The 22,012-nt window shown below is 56.2% G+C and overlaps 5 protein-coding genes across 5 annotated transcripts; 2 read left to right on the top strand and 3 right to left on the bottom strand.

The window, feature by feature from the left end:
• Positions 1-59: 59 nt before the first annotated feature.
• Positions 60-1,355, bottom strand: COCVIDRAFT_104258 (hypothetical protein; the record flags this gene model as incomplete). The annotated part of the gene is made up of 4 exons (XM_014699191.1): positions 60-364; positions 459-925; positions 1,028-1,154; positions 1,226-1,355. The coding sequence occupies 4 exons, from the start codon at positions 1,353-1,355 to the stop codon at positions 60-62; spliced, it is 1,029 nt and encodes a 342-aa protein (XP_014554677.1).
• Positions 1,356-2,383: 1,028 nt separating this feature from the next.
• COCVIDRAFT_39424 (hypothetical protein) lies at positions 2,384-3,900 on the bottom strand (the record flags this gene model as incomplete). The annotated part of the gene is made up of 4 exons (XM_014699190.1): positions 2,384-2,432; positions 2,533-2,564; positions 2,634-3,628; positions 3,717-3,900. The coding sequence occupies 4 exons, from the start codon at positions 3,898-3,900 to the stop codon at positions 2,384-2,386; spliced, it is 1,260 nt and encodes a 419-aa protein (XP_014554676.1).
• Positions 3,901-4,569: 669 nt separating this feature from the next.
• COCVIDRAFT_104353 (hypothetical protein) lies at positions 4,570-6,165 on the top strand (the record flags this gene model as incomplete). Its single annotated transcript, XM_014699189.1, has 2 exons — positions 4,570-4,707; positions 4,765-6,165. The coding sequence occupies 2 exons, from the start codon at positions 4,570-4,572 to the stop codon at positions 6,163-6,165; spliced, it is 1,539 nt and encodes a 512-aa protein (XP_014554675.1).
• A 1,154-nt stretch (positions 6,166-7,319) lies between these two features.
• COCVIDRAFT_28246 (hypothetical protein) lies at positions 7,320-8,489 on the bottom strand (the record flags this gene model as incomplete). The annotated part of the gene is made up of 1 exon (XM_014699188.1): positions 7,320-8,489. One exon carries the CDS (start codon positions 8,487-8,489, stop codon positions 7,320-7,322), a length of 1,170 nt encoding a protein of 389 aa, XP_014554674.1.
• Positions 8,490-9,507: 1,018 nt separating this feature from the next.
• On the top strand, positions 9,508-21,793 carry COCVIDRAFT_39421 (hypothetical protein; the record flags this gene model as incomplete). Its single annotated transcript, XM_014699187.1, has 4 exons — positions 9,508-15,204; positions 15,262-15,574; positions 15,758-18,634; positions 18,699-21,793. 4 exons carry the CDS (start codon positions 9,508-9,510, stop codon positions 21,791-21,793), a joined length of 11,982 nt encoding a protein of 3,993 aa, XP_014554673.1.
• Positions 21,794-22,012: the final 219 nt, after the last annotated feature.

Below are 22,012 nucleotides of genomic sequence, written 5' to 3'. Positions count from 1 at the left end.
ACCAGGATCTGCATAGTCCTCTCTTATCCAGCATCACCATGAAGTTTTTTTGTTTTGTTTTATACCTTGCTATACTCAATGATGGAGAAGTCGCCAAAAGACGCCTTGTGTACGCCTGACAAGCTCAATCCTGCGCGCTCGGCAACCTTGTTGAAGCCCTCAATCGTGCGCTCCTTGCCCCCAATGGTCGACAGCAGCAAATCCACCATGGCCGTAGGTCGGCTCGGTGGGTTGCTCAACACCGTCTCGCCGACGAGAAGCCTGCTATCACATGCCATGGCGCCGCTGAGATGGGTCAAGATCTCGACGCATTCTTCGTCGCTGAAGTCATGAAGACAGCGGCGGATAATGTATATCAGGGCACCTGTGAAACAATCAGATGGATGTAAAAAGAACTCGTGCTTGAAGCTTGGCGCCTTTGGGGAAGCTGAGCAATGATATCAAACGAGATCTCTTACCCTTGACAGGCTGCTCGTTGAAAAAGTCTATCGCCACCATCTTCGGACTTGGGCTACTGCTTGCCCCTACCATACGCTTGGCCACATCAATAACCTCGGGCAAATCCTGCAATACGCAGCGCTCGATGGGCAGCCCCGGCGTCTCCTTGCAGATGGCCTCGAGCGTGTGCCCCTTGGCGCCGCCAACGTCGACAATCAAGGTGCGGGCTGGGTCCGCGTCCCTGGCAGCGGCGACCCAGCTGTAATCATACACACCCGCCAGTGGGTACATGTTCTCCATAGACGACATGGCGAGCGTCATGTTGGCGACACGCTCCGGGTGCGCGTACATGATCTCAGTGGCCGTTAGCTCGGGCCGGCCCTCAGCAGACGCCTTGATGCTGTGCAGGCGGCCCGACGGCTCGCGTACGCCGTACTTGTCGAAGTAGCTCGGCATATGGAGGAAGGATGGGAGGTACTCGTCAAATCTGGTCAGTTGGAGTAAGTGTTAGAAGGTAGAACGGTCAGTTGATAAGTGCATCTCAACGAAAACGTATTGGTTTCAGGAAATTCAAAGGGATTTTTTTTACCCAATTTGTAGCATGGCACTGAGCGGATTGACGCTCGCATAGGGCCGGGACCGCGCCGTATGGGCGACTTGGTCTGCGCCCTCTTGCTTCAGCATGCCCGTGGCAACTAGGAACCAGCATAGGCGGGCTTAAGGAACAGTAAAAAACAATGCAATCAGCCCGTGTCATGAGTCTGGCGCTTTCCGAGTGCACACTCACTAATGAGATTCTCGTCGCCGCCAACCTTGGCCGCCAACTCCTTGTACGAGATGGTGCCCTCGGCAGGCATATTCTCGAGGACTTTCCATTTGAACAGCAGCCGGATAGCCGTGCACTGCACAAACGCCATCATCATATCGTTGAGGTCATCGGACGGCCGATTCACCACCTCCACGGTGCTCCTCAGCGTATCAACGAGTTTAGCATGGTCCTGGGGCGACGAGTCGGCCCCGGTTCGGAGATCCGTCGCGGCGTCCGTGAGCGCAGCTGCGAGAACTTCGAGCTGTTCGGCGGCTGCAGCGTTGGGCAGGGTAGTAGCGGCTGGCATTGTTTACGCGGTAGAAAATTTGGTGGTGACGTCTTTTTTTTTCCAAGATGGAATTTCAATGGACAAACCTACTCTAGTTTTTGAAAAGGAAACAAAGTCTAGTATTCTTTTTTGATAGGGTTTAGATATAGTAAACGAGTACAATTAATCAGGCTAGTGGGTTAGATACTCGCACACGTTCTTGCAACTAATGGGGGGAGCGACTAGTAACCCGAGTTAAGGGCGACATGCCGAGCCCCGACAAAGGGCATGGAACGTGGATCCTCTCCGATGTAAGGGTGCATTTTTTTTTGGCGCACGGAAAATTCTTGGGTCACCAAGATTAGTTATTGCGGAGAACAATTTAGGAACGGGTTCGGAATATCTCAGGCCAAGCCGATGTTTCTGACTAATATTCCGAGGTTCCCACTCACAACGAAACAACGGAGACATTTGAAGTACTGAATCTTTGGGTTGTCGTTCGGACTTGTGGGTTGGAAATTATTTCTTATGGAGAATTGACATCGGATTTTGTGCACTGTAGAGTTGCGACGAATAGCACCGTAGAGAACTATGATCGACGCATGGTTAGTGACATACTAGGCACTAGATGTAGTTCGCTTAGGTTACTAGATCAGGTCAGAAATCCAACGACTACATGGACTTCTCATTCGTGTCATGGATGATCCCGGATTCTTGACTACCTGCAGGTTTGTATCTAATATAGCCAGAAAAGGGAACTACCATAGATGCGTGAAGATTGGAAAACTGCAAACGTAAACGAGTATTGACTTCTTCTGAATTTACGAGTCTAGATTGAACATTGGTTCCAAAGCTTTTGGAAGTGCGTCTTATGCCTTATCCAAGCTACCTGCATTAGTTCCAGCGGGAAAAGCGGAGCTTGTTGAGCCATAAGCATAGGGTCACCAGGATTGCTACGCATATGATCTGCGCCACCCTCCTCTTCCGCTTAGTAATCGAATTGTTGCTTGGTTCGGACCCTATTAGTTTGATTTGCTTGGTGTACCAATCCTGATATCGGAGATTTAGTCTATATTCACCGTCCCAACGCTACTGCTTGGAAGTGGATTTGGAACTTACCCGCTCCGGGGCCACACCAAGGAGCTTAATGCCAAGGTATTGAGTAGCCTTCCCTGGCGGAATTCTCTTTACGCGCTGGAATGCGTCTTGGTGACGCGTTTCGGGGTTGAGTATCAAGGTGCGTGGAAGCAGGGGGTTCATGACGGCTGGCCTCGCAACACCGATCAAGTCACAGCTGTTGTCGGCCAGTGCCGCTTCCATGCCGTGGCGCGAGCGAAATCCGCCCGTAACCATGAGTGGAACATATGGGAACTGGGCGCGAACAGCTTCGGCAAACTCTATGAAGAAAGCCTCGCGCGCGACGCTGCTAGCTTTTCTGGCGTCCGCACTAGGCCCCGTGTTGAAGGTGGGGTCCTCAAAACTACCGCCGCTGATCTCGAGGAAGTCGATTCCAGCTTCCGCAATGACCCTGATTTGCTCGATACAGTCGACCATGCCGGCAGCACTTCCAACGTCGACGGAGTTGAGCTTGAGCCCCACGCAGAAATCTGGCGGGACCGCCTCGCGAACGGCACGGATAACTTCGACGACAATACGGGCGCGAGAATGGGCACTACCGCCGTAGGCATCTGTGCGGACGTTAGATCGTGGTGATAGGAACTGGGCGAGCAGGTATCCATGCGCCGCATGCAGCTCGACGCCTGCAAATCCAGCAGCCGCTATTAGACGTGCGGCATTGGCGAAGTTCCGGATCGTGGTGTGAATCTCGGCGACTGTCATAGCGCGCGGGGTGTCGAACACGAAGGAGTTGAGCAGGCGCGGCATGAGACCGGTGCCGAAGTCCATGGGTATTGCGCTGGGTGCTACAGTTCCCTTGCCGAAGGCAATTTGGCGCCCGGGATGACACAGCTGGACCAAGGCATGACATGTGCCGCCATTCGAACACGCTTTGGACCAGGCTGTGAAAGCCGCGAGTGTGGTGGCCTCGGGCAGGGCACTGTTGATGGCAAAGTCATGGGGATCGCCGAGATGATCTGGGTCGACTTGCACGTTGCCTGTGATGTTGTTGCCAGTCAGAAACAGCACACGCTGTAATGAAGAGATTCGATCTTGAAAGAAATAGCGGAGTGAAATCTATCATACCTGTTATGATGAGTCCCCATCCGCCCTGAGACCATCTCCGATAGACAGCCAAGCATTCTTCACTGCCTGGCAAATGGTGCTCATCAGCCTTGCCTAGGCACTCGGCCATGGCTGCTTTGACCAGTCGATTTGGCAGCTTCAGGCCGCATTTCAGACGAATTGGCTTGGAAAGAGTGAGTTCCATGTTGCATCCGCTGCGCTTCACCACAAAGTCTTCACAAGCACCTGTAATGGAGTCCCTCGCCCCTACTCACTTTTCACAATCAGCGCTCCAAAGCCTTTCCATTTTTGTGCAAGTGCTGTTTTACATCACCCCAGAGCGATGCGGAGAGATTTACAAAGCCGACGGGCCAATTGGTACGTTCCTTTGGGTAACAGTCGGAGATGGTGCTGACTGGCAGACTCCGCCGGCTATAACTGCGATATCCCGAATATCCCGCGATTCGGTAAACAGTGGTATCATGCATGATGCACAAGTTGCAGAATACTCCGGATCGCTCCTGTGTCAGATGTTCTTCGGTTCACTCGTGTTTGTGCCTTGAGCGCTCCGACCAGACGCACCAAACGACGCAAAAGGCATTCGACTTACATATAGTACATACCAGCATAGGCTTTGGCTGCGTGCATTGCGCGTGAGTTTATTGTTACGCTCCATAATTTGAGACACCGATACTCATACAGACAACAAAAGTTCAAGAAAACGCGGACCGCAGCGGCAGCACGCGTGACCAAATTCCCTCACCTCGTCACAATGACCTTGCACCTGCAAGATGTGCCGATTTCTGGCAAGAATGTGGCCATGGCAGTTACCGGCTGTGTCATCTTGGCCGTGATCTACACAATGTACACAGTCATGTCAACTGTGGGCGAGTATGATGACTTGGGACTACCATTAGCGGGAGAGCCCGATGGGAAGAAGAGATTCTCTTTGAAAACGAGGCTGAGGTACTACTATGACTGCGCCGCGCTGTACACCGAAGCCTATTACAAGGTAGGAAGATGCAACCAAACTGAATGACCTGCTTGCAAGCTAATTTATCGAGTGCAGTTTGGAAAAAAAGGCGAGACCGTCTTGGTGCCGGGCTACGGTGGTCGTGCGGACCTGATCATGCCGGAAAGCTCTGTGGAGTGGGCCATGTCACAGCCAGACACGGCGCTCAGCGTGTCGCAAGCCTTTCTGCAAGCCAATCTGTCAACATACAGTCTTGGTCACTCCAAGTATTGGGGGGACCCATGGCAATTCGCTTTGGTCAAGACGTCCCTTGGCCCTATGATCAAAAGCCTCATACCGGCAGTGGACGATGAGCTGCACTACATTGTGCCCAAGGTCCTGGGTATGGACACGGAGAACTGGAAGGAAATCCATCTCGATGAGTCGGTGCGGATGATTGTGGCAGCGGCATCAAGTCGCTTCACGGTCGGTCTTCCGCTGTGCAGAAATGAAGACTACCTAAAGCGGTCACTCGACATTATCGAAGGAGTCATGCTGACTGCTATCATCGGGAACTGCATCCCCTCAATCTTTTTGCCCGTCGTCGCCCGCCTGACCAGCATCCATACTTGGTACAACTTGGGCAAGATCAAGGAACACCTGCAGCCGCAGTACGCGGAACGCCTGGCCGCACTCAAGAAGGACAAGGAACACCAAGCTCAGGATCAGCTGCAAGCCATGCTCCAATTCGCGGAGAAGAGACGCCCCCAGGAAGTCAAGGACGTGCAGACCATGGCAATCCGGCTCGCGTCAACCAACTTTGTCAGCATGCATCAGACGTCGGGCACGGCGGTGCAGATGCTGCTCAACATCCTCGACTCAGACAAAGAATTCGGCATCATTGCCAAGCTGCGGGCAGAGGCCGACCGCGAGCTGGGCACCGACGGCACGGGCTGGACCAAGGAAAAGCTTATGAACATGGCCGGGTACGACAGCGTGGCACGGGAGTCGATGCGTGTGACATTCCCCTTTGGCAACCGCGGCCTCCTGCGCAAGGTCATGAAGGATGGCATTGTGACGGATGCCGGTGTGCCGCTCAAGAAGGGCACCATCGTCGCCTTCTTGGCCTCTCAGGCGCAGATGGACTCGGCCAAGTTTGAGAACCCGAACAAATTCGACCCTTGGCGCTTTTCTCGTGATCTGGAGAAGGAGAAGGAGAAGGAGACGCAAAACGGCAATGCCCAGGCACAGACAGACGACCCCAAGGCGGGATACCACAAAAACTCGTTCGTCACCACGTCGCCAGACTACTTACCGTTCGGCCACGGTCGTCATGCCTGTCCCGGTCGGTTCCTGGTCGATTTCGAGCTCAAGATGACCATGGCCTACATCCTGAAGCATTATGACCTGGAGCTGCCGGCTGAGTACAACGGACGGCGCCCGCCTAACCGGCAGATTGCTGAGCTCACGGCTCCGCCGAAGGGGGCGAAGATAATGGTTCGAAGACGCCGTGAGTAGGTCACGAGTGTTGGAAGTCCAGGGCACATGCGTACTCTAGGTGACGGTGGAATGGTGGATTAGGAGATGCAGTCGTGCGTGGCTGTATGCGTTAGCGAAGAGGATAGGTACCAAGCAGGTCGTTTTTAGTGATGCATTACTTACTACTACTTGAGTCTGCCCGTGTGCCCCAAGTAGATACTGTAGCTCAAAATTCATCATTATCACAACGTCTAATTATGGTTTTAATTGGTCGTAAGCCGTTCTAATATAGAGAATATGTCTTTGAAGAAGGTTGTTAAAACTCCTCGCACGGAAATCCATCCAATAACGCGTGCGTTCATCGCTGGTGCTGTTCTCGTTAAAAATGCTTCGTAACACTCCCTCGTGCGCGCTCCCCAACATGCTCAGAGCACTATATTGTGGCACGATATGTGATCGAGCTCAAAAGATCAGAGGGGCGACCCGCAATCAAGTAGATAGAAATGAACTGAAAGTTGATCGTTGCAAAGGATTGATTGAAGAAGGTGCCTATCTATGTACGAAAGATAATCGTAATATATACTATAAGCTTAGTCACGTGATACTGCACCACAATATCAAGGACGCTAAGTTGTAGAACGGATAAATCGGAGACTATTGGCCCTCGTTTATTAGCTCTTGTTCTATATCCAAATGATATTGGGTGTGGAAGGCCGAAGATCTTGATACGTGAACAGAAGGATAGAATCATCCGCATCACCACCTAAGATCGCCACCACAGCGAGCAGGCGACCTGGCAGGCTATCACGCATAAAATTTTCGAATCCATCGTGCCTCTATTCAGCATCTCGACAATCGCAAATGTAATATACGAAGTCAGATACAAGGGAAGAAAGCTAGGGTGGGAGTCTCCGCTGACATCCACCTAGCGTCGCCAACGTGGTAATAAATAAATAAATTCAAAAGCTTCTCCCAATACCCAAACGAATGATATATCGTAAGAACTGTGTTGAGCGAAAGAAAACAGTAAAGAAGGAACGATTCCCTAAAATTCACTACACTGACGAGTTGTTATATAGATATTGCCAAAATCTCGATTACAGTATAAGACTTTAAATCTCTAAAAAAAACCTAGATTTCAAGGTCAAGTGCTAGCTCAGAAGCAGACGATGCCGCCAGAGCGCCTCCAAAGTTTATGCAGAAACACACAACTCGGGTACAATGGGGTAGACCAGCTTCTTGCCCCTCACCAGACCCTGGCGCACCTCGTGCATGCCCTGCGCAACGGCCGCCAGCCCGCCGGCGCGCTCCTCCTTGGGGTGGGGCTCAAGCAGACCCAGGTCCAACAGGCGCTGGGCGAGGGCGTACCAGGCCTCGGCGCAGCGGCGGTGGCCGGGGCGGGCGTCGAGGTTGTAGGGGGGCGCCCAGGCGACAGGTTCGCCAAACTGCGTGTAGGTGCAGACCCAGTCAGGCCGGACGGCCCGGCGCGTGTGGCCGCGCAGCGGGAACGAGTCGAGTGCCACATAGCGGCCGCCGGCGAGGCCCAGGGCCTCGTAACACAGAGCCATGGAGGTCGTGTCGGTGATGCAGTCGAGCGCAAGTCCCAGGGCACCCGCCGTGTGTGCGCGCACTGCCGCGCCGCAGTCGGGCGAGCGGTAGTCGAAGGTGGCGGCAGCACCCAGGCGGAGGGCACGCGGCGCGCTATCGGGCGAGCACGTCGTCACGATGCGGAAGCCGCTGAGACGGAGCACCTGGATAGCCATGGAGCCTGTGGCCGTGCCGCCGCCATGGATGAGCACCCAGGGCCTCGAGTCGGTGGCCTCGGAGGAGGATGAGGATGAGGACGAGGACCGGGGGGCGGCTGGGAGCTCCGAGGGCATGGGCAGCCCCATGTGTTCGAAGAGCGAGAGCCCGACGGTGGCCACAGCGGCCGGGAGGGTGACGGCTGTAGCGAGATCCATGGCAGCCGGTACGTGCCAGACCAGACGCGCGGGTACGGCGACAAACTCGGCAAAGGCGCCATTGTCGCGCCGCAGCGGGTTGTTGCCGAAGATGCCGCCCACGACCTTGTCACCAACGCAGAGCCGCTTCATGTTCCTCTCCTTGCGGAACCCGTCTGCGTCAACGTCGGCGCCAAGCTGGACGACGACGCCTGCAAATTCAGTTCCGCTTGTCGCCCCCGTCGCGGGCGACATGTCGGCCGACTTGCTGTCCACTGGGCTAAGAGACACGCACGCCACGCGGACCAAGACATCCGCCGGCTGGAGCTTGGGTAGGGGTGTGTCTATAGACACTGCGACAGTACTGGGCCCAGTAATCTTGAGCGCCGACTGCTTGCTAGGGAGCGTCGTGGTCGCTGCCATTTTGTCCAAAGGTCGTCGTTACACACGAGAAACGAGAGCACTGGCGGTAGTAAAGGCTGCGTGTTTGGATTGCCAACGAGATCAGCCAGACATACAGCGTGCAGAGTCTTAGGATATGAGACGTCGTCGCCGCATTGTGTTCCTGTTCAAGTACTGTGCCACGGGCAGAGAGACTCACTAGGTCTAGCTCGGTCACCGTCGTGCATCTCTCCAGACACCTCTGTCTATGGCTAATTCGGGAGCGGGGTCTAACTCGCGCGGAGTATAGTATAGAGTAGTATCTAGACTCGAAACGGCAGCCCGGAAGATGTCCTTGTTAGCGATAGGTTCTACACTCGGGGTCAGGAGCAGCAAACGGGAATATTGGTCAGACTTCATCGACGCCTCCGCATAGTACGTGAGGATGCTACCGTAGTCTCTAGGCATGTGACATGTAAGACTGCAGGCGTGCGCTCGCATGCATGTTTGACGTCCCACCTCCACCCCCACCGGCGAATCCTTCAGCCCGCCGCACTTCCCGGGCTCCTTTGGCGCGTTCACATACACGATCAGATTTTGGTACATAATCAGATAGGCCGCCGCGGCCTCGGTGCTCGCATTGAGAACCGGAATATTCGATTAGGCCCCCACGACCATGCCCTTCTAGCCGCGCAGTGAGACGCGGTACAGTCAGACAAGCCGCACCCGTTTCTCGGACCGGGCCCCTTTGTCGTTAGTTAATTAATGGGGAAAAGACGATCACGTGAGAAAATACCGAGCACATCTATCTAACTACTGTTTAGCTCAGCACATGCCACGGACTATAGCGATGCGAGCGATGCGAGCAATGCTCTGTCCCACACGTCGCCGTGGGAGAGACCCGGTAAACATGCAAGCTGCGCCAGATATATCTGTACAGAGATGAAACTTCATTCGCAACGAATCCAGCTTGTCCCTGCCTTGGTTGCAGACACAATCAGAAAGTTTGCCAAATAACCATTCTAACTTGCCCGGCAACAATCCTCTACCAGACGACACCATGGGATATTCAGCACACACCCAAGAGCCCATTGCCATCGTAGGCTCGTCGTGTCGCTTCCCCGGCGGCGCCAGCTCGCCGTCGAAGTTATGGGAGCTTCTGGAGCAGCCCCGGGATGTGCTGAGGGAGTTTGATCCCGAGCGCCTCAACCTGGACCGCTTCCACCACGCCAACCCGGAGATGCACGGGTCCACCAATGTGGTCAACAAGTCATATATCCTCGAAGAAGATACACGGCTCTTCGACGCGTCCTTCTTCGGCATATCGCCCATCGAGGCAGCGGGCATGGACCCGCAGCAGCGGCAGCTACTGGAGACGGTCTACGAGGCGTTCGAGACTGCCGGGCTGACGCTGGAGCAGCTGCGCGGCTCACTGACATCGGTGCACGTGGGCACCATGACCAACGACTGGACCGTCATCCAGCTGCGCGACCCCGAGACGCTGCCGCAGTATACGGCCACGGGCACGTCCAACAGCATCGTCTCGAACCGCATCTCATACGTCTTCGACCTCAAGGGGCCCTCGGTCACCATCGACACGGCCTGCTCAAGCTCGCTGGTGGCGCTGCACCAGGCGGTGCGCGGCCTGCTTGACGGCGACAGCGAGGCCGCCGTGGTCGCGGGCGTCAATATGATCCTGGACCCCACGCTGTACATCACCGAGTCGAAGCTGCACATGCTCTCGCCCGACGCGCGCTCGCGCATGTGGGACAAGGACGCCAACGGGTATGCGCGCGGCGAGGGAACTGCGGCGCTGGTGCTCAAGACGCTGTCGCGGGCGCTGGCCGACGGCGATGCCATCGAGGCCATTGTGCGCAGCTCGGGCGTCAACTCGGACGGCCAGAGCCAGGGCATCACCATGCCGAGCGCGCTCACGCAGGCCGCCCTCATCGAGCGCACGTATCACCAGGCCGGCCTCGACCCGCGCCTGCGCGAAGACTGCCCGCAGTATTTTGAATGCCACGGCACCGGCACGCCTGCGGGCGACCCAGTCGAAGCGCGCGCCATCAGCGATGTGTTTGGTGGCAGCGCCACACCCGCAGAGCCCCTGTTTGTGGGGTCCATCAAGACGGTTGTGGGTCATCTCGAGGGCTGTGCGGGGCTGGCCGGCGTCATGAAGGTGCTGCTCGCCATCAAACACCGCGTCATCCCTCCCAACCTCCACTTCACAGAACTTAACCCTGCAATTGCGCCCCACTATAAGCCGCTGTGCATCCCCACTGCGGCCCGGCCCTGGCCGGCCCTCCCGCCTGGCGCGCCCGCACGTGCCAGTGTGAATAGCTTTGGCTTTGGCGGCACAAACGCACACGCCATCATCGAAAGCTTTGAGGACGTGTCGCCGCGATGCTCTGCCGATCGGCGAGACAGCGCCCTGGGCCCGCTTCTGTTCTCTGCGGCCTCGGGGCCATCGCTACTGCGGACCGTCCAGTCGCACTTGGCTCATCTCAAAGCCCACCCAGAGCTCCCTCTCGCAGACCTGGCTGCGCTTCTGCAGACGCGCCGCACGACGCACAGGGTGCGCGCGCACTTCTCGGGCGCGTCGCGGGACGACATCCTGACATCGATGGAGCAGTGGATCGATGCCAATCAAAAGGCGCGCGGCGATGCGATAGGATACCAGCCGCGACTGGTGAACCCTAAGGAGGCCCCCGGCGTCCTCGCCGTCTTCACCGGTCAGGGCGCACAGTGGCCCGGCATGGGACAGGAACTGCTGCAGCGGTCGCCTGTCTTCCGTGCGACCATCGAGGAGTGCGAAGCCATTCTCCAGTCGCTGCCTGCAGGCGAGGCACCGTCGTGGTCTTTGATCGGAGAGCTGACCGCAGACGCGTCCACGTCGCGACTGGGCGAGGCTGCCATTGCACAGCCCCTCTGTACGGCGGTGCAGCTCGGTCTTTGTGATCTCCTGTTCGCGAGCGGCGTACGTTTCGATGCCGCTGTTGGCCACTCGTCGGGCGAGATCGCTGCCGCGTACGCAAGCGGCATCATCAACCGCACGGGCGCTATGCAAATCGCCTACTACCGCGGCTATCACGCGAAGCTCGCGACCGGTGCGCAGGGCCAGCGAGGTGGCATGATGGCAGTCGGCTTGCCGCTGGACAAGGCTATGCTATTCTGCGGGCGTCCACAGTTCAAGAACCGTTTGCAGGTAGCAGCAAGCAATGCGCTCCAGAGCGTGACCCTGTCTGGCGACATGGACGCCATCGAGGAAGCAAAAAGCGTCTTTGACGCCGCAGGCACATTCGCCCGTATGCTCAAGGTTGATACGGCATACCACTCACACCACATGCTCCCATGTGCCGAGCCGTATCTCAAGTCCATCCTTGCGTGTGACATCCAGGTCCGGCCGCCGGCGCTGGGCAGATGCATCTGGAACTCGAGTGTGCGCGGCGACACGGAACTCCTCAAAGGTGATTTGAGCGATCTAAAGGGCCCTTATTGGGTCTCTAACATGGTCAAGACTGTCTTGTTCTCCCAAGCCGTCGAGTCGTCCATTTGGCACGGCGGGCCCTTTGACCTGGCCATCGAAATCGGACCACATCCCGCTCTCAAGGGTCCGGTCGAGCAGACGCTCAAGGCCGTCTACGGCTCCGTTCCGCTGTACACGGGTGTTCTGAAGCGGAGCGGGAGCGATGTGGAGGCCTTTTCGGCGTCCATAGGCACGGCCTGGTCCCAGCTAGGTCCCTCCTACATTGACTTCGCCGGCTACCACAGTGCGTTTGGCGATAATGCACAGCTGCGGGCGTCCGATACGCTCAAGGACTTGCCATCGTACGCCTGGGATCACGATCAGATCTACTGGAGGGAATCCGCCATCTCGAGGCGGTACCGCACAGGACGCGACAAGGGTAACGAGCTGCTGGGCAGGCGTGTCACCGACGACAATGAGCGCGAGATGCGCTGGCGCAACTTGTTGCGCCTGACTGAGATGCCTTGGCTCCGTGGCCATGAGGTTTTGGGTGAAGTCCTCCTTCCCGGCGCCGCCTACGTGTCTTTTGCCATTGAGGCTGGCAATCAGATCGCAAAGACGTCCGGCCGTGTGCTCAGCATGGTCGAGGTCGAGAATGTGCAGATCCTACGCCCTGTCGTCGTACCCGACGACAAAGACGGCGTCGAGACCCTCTTCACAACCCGTGTCGTCAACGGTGCCAGGCTGAGTAGCATGCTGCAAGCTGAGTTCTCATACTACGTCTGCATAGACGCCGCCATGGGGACCATGGTCCACGCTTGCACCGGCAATCTGGTCATTCACTTCGGTGAAGACGTCGAGGAAGAGTCAGTGCTACCAAGCCGAGATGTCGCTCGGAAGCATCACACCATCGACGTCGATTGCAATCGTATCTACTCGATGTTCTCCGAACTCGGACTCGAGTACTCTGGGCCGTTCCGTGCCTTGACGGAAAGCAGTCGATCTCACAACTATGCCACCGCCACAGGCACCTGGGATAGCGACACGCTCAGCAGCGACATCCTGATGCACCCTGCACTGCTTGACGTTGCTTTTCAGACCCTTCTCCTTGCCCGCGCCCATCCAGCTAGTGGCCAGACCACTGCAGCACTGTTGCCCTCGCACATCGATCGCGTGCGAATCGCCCCCTCGATATCTCGACAGGGCTCGTCTGGCGACACTACTCGCGTCGACTTTGAAAGTTGGGCACTCGATTCCAGCGCTGGTTCGCTAAAGGGTGACATCAACGTCTACGATATCACGTCACATCACACTTTAGTGCAAGTCGAGGGCCTGATGCTCAGCCTTGTCGGTGAACAGGACCCTTCACGTGACCGACAGGTGTTTGCAAAGACGATCTGGGAACCTGACATGGCCTTGGGTCTACCGATTCCAGAACGCGACGCCACAGAGGACGCCAAGTTGTTGCAGCTTACCGAGGATCTCGAGCGCGTGGCTTTCTACTACGCCCGTCGTCTTGCCAATGAGACGGCAACCGACGACCAGAGCAAATACCAGTGGTACCACCGACGCATGCTGGAAGCGAACAGCCTGCACTTGGCACTGGCAGCAAAGGGAGAGCACCCTGTCCTGCGCAAGGAGTGGTTGACGGACGGCCCGGAATTAATCAAAGCCATGGAAGCAGCCCATCCCAACGATGTCCAGCTCCAAATGCTCAATGCCGTTGGAGGTAAATTTTTGCAGATTGTCCGGGGAGAGTTGTCGCAGTTGCAGGTCATGACCAAGGACGACTTGCTGAACCGATTCTTCATGGAGGACCGGGGCTGTATCCGCGTGAACCAGTTCCTTGCCACCACACTGCGCAACATTACCTTCAAGTATCCCCGGTGCAACATCCTTGAGATCGGTGCCGGTACCGGTGGGACTACTTGGAGCGTGCTCAATGCCATCGGTGACGCCTATGCGTCGTACACATTCACCGATATCTCGTCGGCTTTCCTCCCTGCCGCTGCCGACAAGTTCGCCAAATTCGCCCACAAGATGATCTTCAACACTCTGAACGTCGAAAAGGACCCAGCGGAGCAGGATTACATTCCCCATTCTTACGACGTCGTCATCGCAGCCAATGTTCTGCACGCTACGGCGAATCTAGAGAGAACAATGCGCCATGTACGTTCAATGCTTCGTCCGGGTGGCTATCTCTTGTTGTTCGAGACCACGGGCGTGCAGAACCTCAGCATCCCCTTTATCTTCGGCGGCCTTCCCAGCTGGTGGCCTGGGGAGGAGCCAGAGCGCCGGCTGATGCCTATCGTGCCGACACTGCGCTGGGACTCGATCTTGCAAGACACTGGCTTTTCGGGTCTCGACATGGTCATGCATGACATCGCGGATGAGTTCAAACATACGACAGCGTTGCTAGTCACGCAGGCTGTTAACAACAGCATAGATCTCCTCCGCGAGCCTCTTGCCGATATACAATCAATCTCAGCGCCTGCTGGGGGACTGTTGCTGATCGGTGGCAAGAAGCTCCCCACTGCTAGGATACTCAATGATATCCAGAAACAACTGCCGCGTGCCTGGAAGAAGTATGTACAGACCATCACCAGCGTCGATGACATGGACGAGTTGCCCGACCTTGATCCTGGCGTCGATGTCATTTGCTTGCACGATCTCGACGTGCCACTGTTCACGTCCACCATGACAGCACCGCGTCTAGCCGCGCTGCAGAGCCTGCTCATGAAGGCTCGCAACTTACTCTGGGTGACTGGTGCCACTACCGGTAAGTCCCATACACCACGTGCCGCAATGATCCATGGAGTTGCTCGAGTGGCTCCTGTCGAGATGCCGCATCTACACATGCAGGTTCTCGGTCTTGAGGCCAAATTGCCCGTCGCAGCATCTGCCCGTCACTGTCTCGAGGCTTTCCTGCGTCTGAGGGTGGCTTCAGAAGCTTCAGACCAGGACGAGACTGAGGGCGAACTCATGTGGGCCACAGAGCCTGAAGTCGAGGTCGTGGACAACCGACTTATGATCCCACGCGTGGTATCGGACGAGACAATGAATGAAGGCTTGGCGGCGTCGACGCGCACATTTACCAAAACAGTGGACGCCACCAACCTGCCTGTCCAGGCAATTCAAAGGCCGACGAGGATGATACTTCAAGCTGCCGATGATGTTGGCGGCGCAGCTGCCCGCACCGGTATTCAAGTTCAGTACGCACTGCACATTCCGGCCGTGACAGGGAACGCACTCTATCTTGTCTGCGGAACAAGCACTTCTTCCGGCTCGCCAGTCATGGCCTTTTCCGAAACCAATGCCTCTGTCGTCTTCACAAATCTAGGGCATTAGCTAGCCATAGCACCCGAGGCCTGCACGCCAGCCGCTCTAGTGGCCACTGCAGATCAACTGATGCAGGAAGCCGTTGCCACACTCGCAACGCCCAACCAGCCCGCACTTTTCTATGGCGCCGTTGCCTCTACGGCAAATGCCTTAGCCGCCAAACTCGCAATGCAGGGCGTTCATGCCTACTTTGCCACCTCGGATTCCAGCGCTCCTGATGATTGGATAAAGCTCCACGAACGGTCTTCAAAGCGTATGATCGAACGGGCCGTCCCGCACGGCATCGCATTGTACGTTGACTGCTCCAACTCGTCGGCCATGGGCGACTCCCTTCGCGACTATCTGGCCCCTGGGTACAGGTCGCAACATCTCGATGCCCGACTCTTGGACGCGGCTCTTTCGGACACTGGATCGACACTACTCAGTCAAGCATATAACGCCGCTCAGCACACGGATGAGAACTACTCGAGAAGGTGCGAAATAATCGAGGCCGCCTCACTTCCAGGTACCCAAGTCTCGTCGCTTGCACGGGAGCTCTATGTCGTTGATTGGAGGAAGCGCGAGTCACTTGAACTGACGACTGCCCCTCTCGATACCCAGGGCCTATTCCGTCCCGACCGAACCTATCTCATGGTAGGCGCAGCGGGCGGTCTCGGCTTGTCCCTCTGCAAGTGGGCACTGGCGCACGGCGCAAAATACATGGTGATCACAAGTCGCAATCCAAACATCAACCCAGCCGAGCTCGAGGATGCACACCGCGCAGGCGCGACAGTCCAAGTGCTCCGCATGGATGTCACGAGCAGGGAATCAGTCGACGGTGTGATCAAGCAGGTTCGCGACACCATGCCGCCTATCGCAGGCGTGTGCAACGCAGCCATGGTGCTTTCCGACAAGCTGTTCCTCGACATAACGCCCGAACAACTGAATGGCACACTCGCGCCCAAGGTGGACGGAAGCGAGAACCTTGACGCGGCCTTCGGCGATGAGCCTCTCGACTTCTTCATCATGCTCTCGTCGTCGGCCACGGTGCTGGGAAACATTGGCCAGGCCAACTACCACATTGCCAACCTATACATGGCCAGTCTAGCAGCTAATCGACGTGCTCGGGGGCTCTCGGGCTCCATCATCCATGTAGGACACATCACCGACGTCGGTTACGTCGTCGAGTCAAAGGACCGCTCTGCCGCCCTTGAAGAGCATTTCCGCAGCATCCGTCTCATGCCTTGTTCCGAGACAGACGTCCACCATGCCTTTGCCCAGGCTATACGAAGTGGACGTATGGGCAGCGATATTTCACCCGACATCATCATGGGCGTTGAGCCGGCTGCCGCGCCCGTAGCACCCGATGCCGCCCAGGCTGCGGAATCCAAGGTCCATTGGTTCACGAACCCACGTCTAGGTCATCTTGTGCCAACCGAGAACCAGAATCGGACGGACAACGGATCAGGCGGACATTCTGGAGTCGGCGCGGGCAGCTTGAAGCATCAGGTGTTGGAGGCCGACTCCAAGGAACAGGCCCTGACAGTGGTGTTGGAGGCTTTCGGTACCAAGCTGGAGGCCATTCTGCAGCTAGCAACTGGGCGCGCTGTTGAGAATGCCAGCCGTCCCATCATCGACCTTGGTATCGACTCTCTTGTGGCCGTGGAGATCCGCAAATGGTTTCTGAGCGAGCTGGGTGTTGATATTTCTGTAGTCAAGGTCTTGGGCGGCGATAGCATCATGCAGATTTGCACCACCGCTGTAAGAGAAGTACTGACCAAACGGGTCAAGAAGGACGGCGAAAAGGGGGCAAGACCCATGAGAAAGGACGAAGCTATGGTTATCCCTCGCAACCCTTCCCCTGAAGTTGCTGTTACCAGCATCGCGGATGCGGGCTCTGTCCAAGAGCATCAGCCAGAGACAACCAGCAGCAGAGCCACCAGCATAATGGAAAGAGACGATGGTTCGGAAGATTCGACTACGGCTATTCAAGACGACAACTCCACTGAAAGTAGTGTATCAACTCCGGCATCGGTCAATGGCACGGCTTCACCGAAAACCGCAGCCTTCCAAGATGAAAAAGCGCCAAAGTACAACGAGGTGAGGGGAAAACAGGACACCATTGCGACTGGCAAGCCCAAGCTGATTCGCCAAGAACGCATGTCACGAGCTCAAGCAAGAATATGGTTTCTAAGTAAGCATCTCGAAGACCCGACAGCGTACAATATGGTGTTCCACTATCGAGTGTCCGGACCCCTGAACATGGTGCGCCTGCGCCATGCGCTGAAGGTGACAACACAGCACCATGGATGCCTACGAATGTGCTTCTACCAGCGTATTGGCGATGGGTACCCCATACAGGGCCTCATGCCCTCCTCTGTCTACGAGCACGAGCACATACCCGACGCAACTGACGACGACCTTCGGCGTGCGATGAACGAGCTCAAGACGCGCGTTTGGGACCTCGAAGCAGGACGCACCTTCAAACTCACTGTACTGAGTCGCGAGTCAGAGCAAGTACACGACTTCGTCATTGGATACCATCACATCCTCACTGACGTTATCGGTCTATCGATATTGCTCAAGGATCTCGACCGCGCGTACCGCATGCAGCCACTGGACAAGACCACAGGTGCCGCCTCGCACCTGGATTACACGCTGCGAGAGTCGGAGCAGGAGCTCGCAGGCGCGAACGACGAGCGCCTTGCTTATTGGCGCTCTGAGTTTGCCGTCTTTCCAGAGCCGTTGCCCGTTCTGCCACCATCAACCTTGCGTGCACGCCCAGCTCGAAGGGTCGATGGACCGGCCAAAAAGCTTCACAGCGAATATCGCACGCTGACTTCGTCCCAGACGGCAGCGATCAAGTCGACATGTGCAAAGTTAAGCATCACTCCCTTTCATCTTTATCTAGCCGTCTTTCAGATCATGTTGGCACGAATGGCAGGTTCTGATGATGTGTGCGTGGGCGTGGTTGACGCGAACCGCGGACACGACGAGGCAGCGGCTGGCATAGTCGGCTGCTTCGTGAATATACTGCCAGTACAGGCACATATTGAGGCGCAAGGAAAGTTCAGCAGCATTGCGCGAGCAGTATCGCGAAAGGCTCTCGCAGCGTTTGCGCATGCCGGAGTGCCTTTTGAGGTCCTCCTCGACGCCCTGAATGCGCCTCGTTGGGCCGACGGGGAGACGCCCCCCTTGTTCCAGGCATCTCTGAATTATCGCGCCGCTGGCTGGGGAGAGCAACCCCTGGGCACTGACTGCCGTATGATGCTGACTCTCGACGACGGAAAGGATGCAGAGCCCCCTTATGACATCAACCTTGGCGTTATGGACATGGGCGATGGGTTCGCCATTGATCTGCACTGCCAGAGCTCGCTATATAATGCTGAAGCGACGACTGAGAGTAAGTGTTACCCGTCCTGTTTGGCTCTTTCTCGGATCACAGCCGAATGCTAACGATATCTCAGTGACGGATATGTATCTGCGTCTCATCGGGGCGTATACAGTTGACCCAGACATGGGCATCGACGAATGCTCACTCCACGATGAAGAGCAGGTCCGTCAGGCTATCGCTTTGGGAAAGGGCGCAGAGACCAACTTCGGCTGGCCTGCAACACTTTCACAGCGCGTTCTCGATATGAGTCGCCTTTATGCCGGAGACCCAGCTGTTACCGACGGCTGCACAACTATATCATATGCAGAGCTCGCAGCCCGGGTAGCCGGCGCATGCGATACCCTTGTTGCTGCGGGATGCGTCGTGGGAGATCGCGTTGCCTCGCTGTGCGAACCATCGGTCGACTCTGTGGTTTCTATGCTATCCATCCTTCAGGCCGGCTGCATCTATGTGCCGCTGGACACCAGTTTGCCAGTCGCTCGAATGGCGACCATGATCACTGAGAGCGACCCAAGTCTGCTTTTCTACCACGCGCGAACAGAAGGTCTCGTCCACGAGTTGAATACTGAGAACGAAATCTTGTTCCAGCAACTTCGCGTGGATGAAGTCTTGAGTAGGACACCTGCCTTTGAGGTACTTGGCGCTCTGGACCCGAGCACGGCTGCAATTTTGCTGTTTACAAGCGGCTCAACGGGAAAGCCCAAGGGTATCATGCTCACACAAGGTAATTTTGCCAACCACATTGCCTTGAAGACACATGGCCTTGACCTGGGTCGGGAGAGCGTGCTCCAACAAAGCTCTCTAGGCTTTGACATGTCGTTGATACAAACATTCTGTGCCCTGGCCAATGGTGGACATTTGGTCATGGCATCTCACGATGCGAGACGGGACCCAGTAGAACTAGTGAATCTGCTCCGCAACCATCGTATTTCGCTAACAATCGCCACGCCATCCGAGTATTCGACATGGATGCGCTATGGATCCACCTCGCTACAAGATCATGTTGCGTGGACGAATGCGTGTATGGGCGGTGAGCCCGTCACAGCCAGCTTGAAACGAGATTTCCGCCGACTCAACCTCAATCTCCGACTTACCAACTGCTATGGTCCCACAGAAATCACCGCTGCGGCGACATTCCAGCCAATCCGCCTGGATGAGGACCATGACTTTGGAGAGGATGAGGCCGACGAACAGTATTGCAGAGCCAGATACGCAGTGGGCAGAGCACTGCCAAATTACAGTGTCCGGGTCGTCGACAGTGCAGGACGCCCTCAACCCGTGAACCACACTGGTGAAATATGTGTTGGCGGATCTGGCTTGGCCCTAGGTTATCTCGGTTTGCCGGAACAGAATCGCACCAAGTTCTTGGTGGATCCACTGACGGGCGAGCGTCTATACCGTACTGGCGACCAGGGACGTCTGCTGTCGGATGGCACACTGCTATGTTTTGGCAGGATTGACGGCGACTCGCAAGTCAAGTTGCGTGGTCTGCGGATTGAGCTACAGGAGGTCGAAACAGCTTTGCTTAAGGCTTCCAATGGCCTGCTCGCAGATGTTGTAGTGTCCAAGCGAGGGGAGTCACTTGTGGCACACGCAGCGGTCAAGCCAGACAGCCAACACATGGTCAACGATGCGGTGCTGAGAGACATTCTTCGCCGTATGAAGCTACCGCAGTACTTCATCCCAGCCACTATCGTTGTTCTCCCCTCGCTTCCGACCAACGCCAATGGGAAGCTCGATCGAAAGGCCGTCGCAAACCTGCCTCTTCTCTCTGCTCAAGGAGATGAGGGAGGTTCACAGGAAAGCATGAACATACGCGAAGGGGAGCTGCGACTGCTATGGGAGCGCGTGCTCTCTGGAACCGCCACAGCAGGACACCGCATCACGCCATCATCTGACTTCTTCCTTCTCGGCGGCAACTCCATGCTCCTCATGCGCCTGCAGGCCACTATCCGCGAGTCCATGGGTGTCAAGATTTCGACGCGCATTCTCTATCGTGAAAGCACTTTGTCCGCGATGGCGCAGGCCATATTCGATCTTCGCGAGGCGGAAGCTGAGATTGACGGGGACCCTGAAGATATTGATTGGGCAATGGAGACCGCTGTGCCAGACTTTGTAAAACATCAGGCAGTTTCGAATGTCGAGGAAATCGATACTGTGACCAAGGCCAACAACAACGGTCTCGAGGTTGTGTTGACTGGGGCTACGAGCTTCCTTGGGAGTGTACTTTTGGACAAACTCTTGCAATCACCAACAGTGCACGTTGTGCACTGCATTGCTGTACCTGCCGATGACGAGCATCTCCTAACTTACGAGAAGCACAGCAGAGTTCGCTGTTATACAGGTAGCCTGGCCGAGCCGAGTCTGGGACTCAACACCCCAGAGTATGCCTTGCTGCAGCAAAACGCCGATGTCATCATCCACGCAGGATCCAATGGACATTGCCTGAACAATTACGCAACACTACAGGCACCCAATGTTGGATCAACACAACGGCTCGCCGCCCTCGCACTTCCCCGCGCAGTACCATTGCTGTTTGTCTCGTCGAACCGAGTCTCCTTATTAAAAGGCAGCACGGAACAGCTACCAGAGTCGCTTGCCGCACACCCGCCACCTGTTGATGGTCGCGAAGGGTACACAGTCAGCAAGTGGGCGGCAGAGGTGTTCTTGGAGAACACGGCACGGTACCACAATGAGATCAGTCGGGGGCGACAAGGAAAGAAATGGACAGCGGCGGTGCACAGACCCTGCATCCTGGTGGGCGACCAGGCGCCCAACTCGGACTCCATGAACGCCATCCTGCGCTTCTCGCTTCTGATGCGCTGCGTGCCGACAATCAGACGAGGACGTGGATACATTGACTTTGCGCCGGTGGAAAACGTGGCAGATGAGTTGGTCGAAGCGGCGCTGCAGATGGCGAGACGCGAGCAGGACGCGAACAGCAGCACTGTGCTCTTCCGACACCACTCAAGCAAGACAAAGGTGCCGGTCAACGAGTTTGCTGCGCGCTTGGAGGAGCTTTACGGAGGCCACTTTGACGCCGTTGACATGCGGGAGTGGATCAAGCGGGCGACTGCTGCGGGCATTGATCCCTTGATCACGGCGTATTTGGATGGCGTTTTGGATACGGACGAGGAGTTGGTGTTTCCCTACCTTGGGTCCGAGTGATTTCTCTTTTGTTGGGTTCACCGACCTGAATATTCACGAGATATTGTAAATAGTATAGACTCGAGGCGCAATCGCAATCTAGATCTACTGTTTTTCGTTTATGAAGACTGAAATTGTTTGAGGAACTTTTTTTAATTCACGGTTCTAAAAAAACATAAGATGTTCATTGTCCTATGTACTACACAGGGATCGGGGTTATAACTCACGAAAGTGCACAGA

Source organism: Bipolaris victoriae (assembly GCF_000527765.1).
Source record: "Bipolaris victoriae FI3 unplaced genomic scaffold scaffold_65, whole genome shotgun sequence".
NCBI lineage: Eukaryota > Fungi > Ascomycota > Dothideomycetes > Pleosporales > Pleosporaceae > Bipolaris > Bipolaris victoriae.
Note: the sequence above shows the minus strand (reverse complement) of the source record. Positions and strands in the feature narration are given on the sequence as shown.